The 837-nt window shown below is 70.8% G+C and overlaps 1 protein-coding gene across 1 annotated transcript in view; it reads left to right on the top strand.

Annotated features, from left to right (window-relative positions):
* Positions 1 to 837, top strand: part of CHLNCDRAFT_52849 (hypothetical protein) — a gene marked incomplete at both ends in the record, with an annotated part of 3437 nt that overhangs the window by 2186 nt on the left and 414 nt on the right. Inside the window, 2 exons of the mRNA XM_005847114.1 lie at positions 85 to 297; positions 487 to 675. Coding sequence (XP_005847176.1) covers positions 85 to 297; positions 487 to 675 — 402 coding nt within the window. The remainder of the gene's footprint in view (positions 1 to 84; positions 298 to 486; positions 676 to 837) is intronic.

Genomic DNA, 837 nt, shown 5'->3' with positions numbered 1-837 from the left:
CTGAGCCTGGCGCAGCACGTGCTGACGGTGCACCGCGAGGGGCGGCCGCCGCCGACGACGGGCGCGGCGCCGCTGCCGCCCGAGATGCTGCGGGCGTACATCGCGGCCGCCAAGCAGTACGACCCCTTCGTGCCGGAGGGCCTCACCGACTACCTGGCAGCGGTGTATGCCGAGATGCGGGCGGAGGAGGCGGCCTCGGATGTGCCCCACTCCTACACCACCGCCCGCACGCTGCTGTCCATCCTGCGGCTGTCGCAGGCGCTGGCGCGCCTTCGGTTTGCGGACGCCGTGGAGCAGGTGGGGGCGGGCCTGGGTGGGCCCAGCGGGGCAGGCAGCCGGCTGCTCGCACCTGTGCCGCTTCAGACCCAGCCTCGCCTGTTTGACCACGCCCCCTGTGTATCGCCACACAGCCCCATCTCTTCACCTCTTCTCACCGCACCCATCCACACACACACGCACGCCCACCCACCCAACCAACCACCGCAGAGCGATGTGGACGAGGCGCTGCGGCTGCTGAAGATGAGCAAGGCCAGCCTGTACGACGACGCGGGGGTGGAGCGGGCGGTGGACCCCATCTCCCAGATCTTCTCCCGCATCCGCCAGCACGCGGAGCGCACCAAGCGCGACGCCTACTCCTGGGCAGACCTGCTGGACTTCCTGGGCACGTCGTTCAAGGTGAGGCGGCCAGGAGGGGGGCGTGGCCGCGGTGGTGGTGTGTGTGGGGTGGGGTGGGGAGGGTTTGTGGATGTCAAGGGCTGGGGGTGTTGGCGGGGGCACAGGGGGCGTGGTGTGTCAGGCGAGGCTGGGTGCGTAGTGGAACAGGTGCGGGCAGCGGGG

The sequence above is a fragment of the Chlorella variabilis genome (assembly GCF_000147415.1).
Source record: "Chlorella variabilis unplaced genomic scaffold CHLNCscaffold_12, whole genome shotgun sequence".
Lineage (NCBI taxonomy): Eukaryota > Viridiplantae > Chlorophyta > Trebouxiophyceae > Chlorellales > Chlorellaceae > Chlorella > Chlorella variabilis.
The sequence above is the reverse complement of the archived record's forward strand: the minus strand, read 5'-3'. Positions and strand labels throughout refer to the sequence as shown.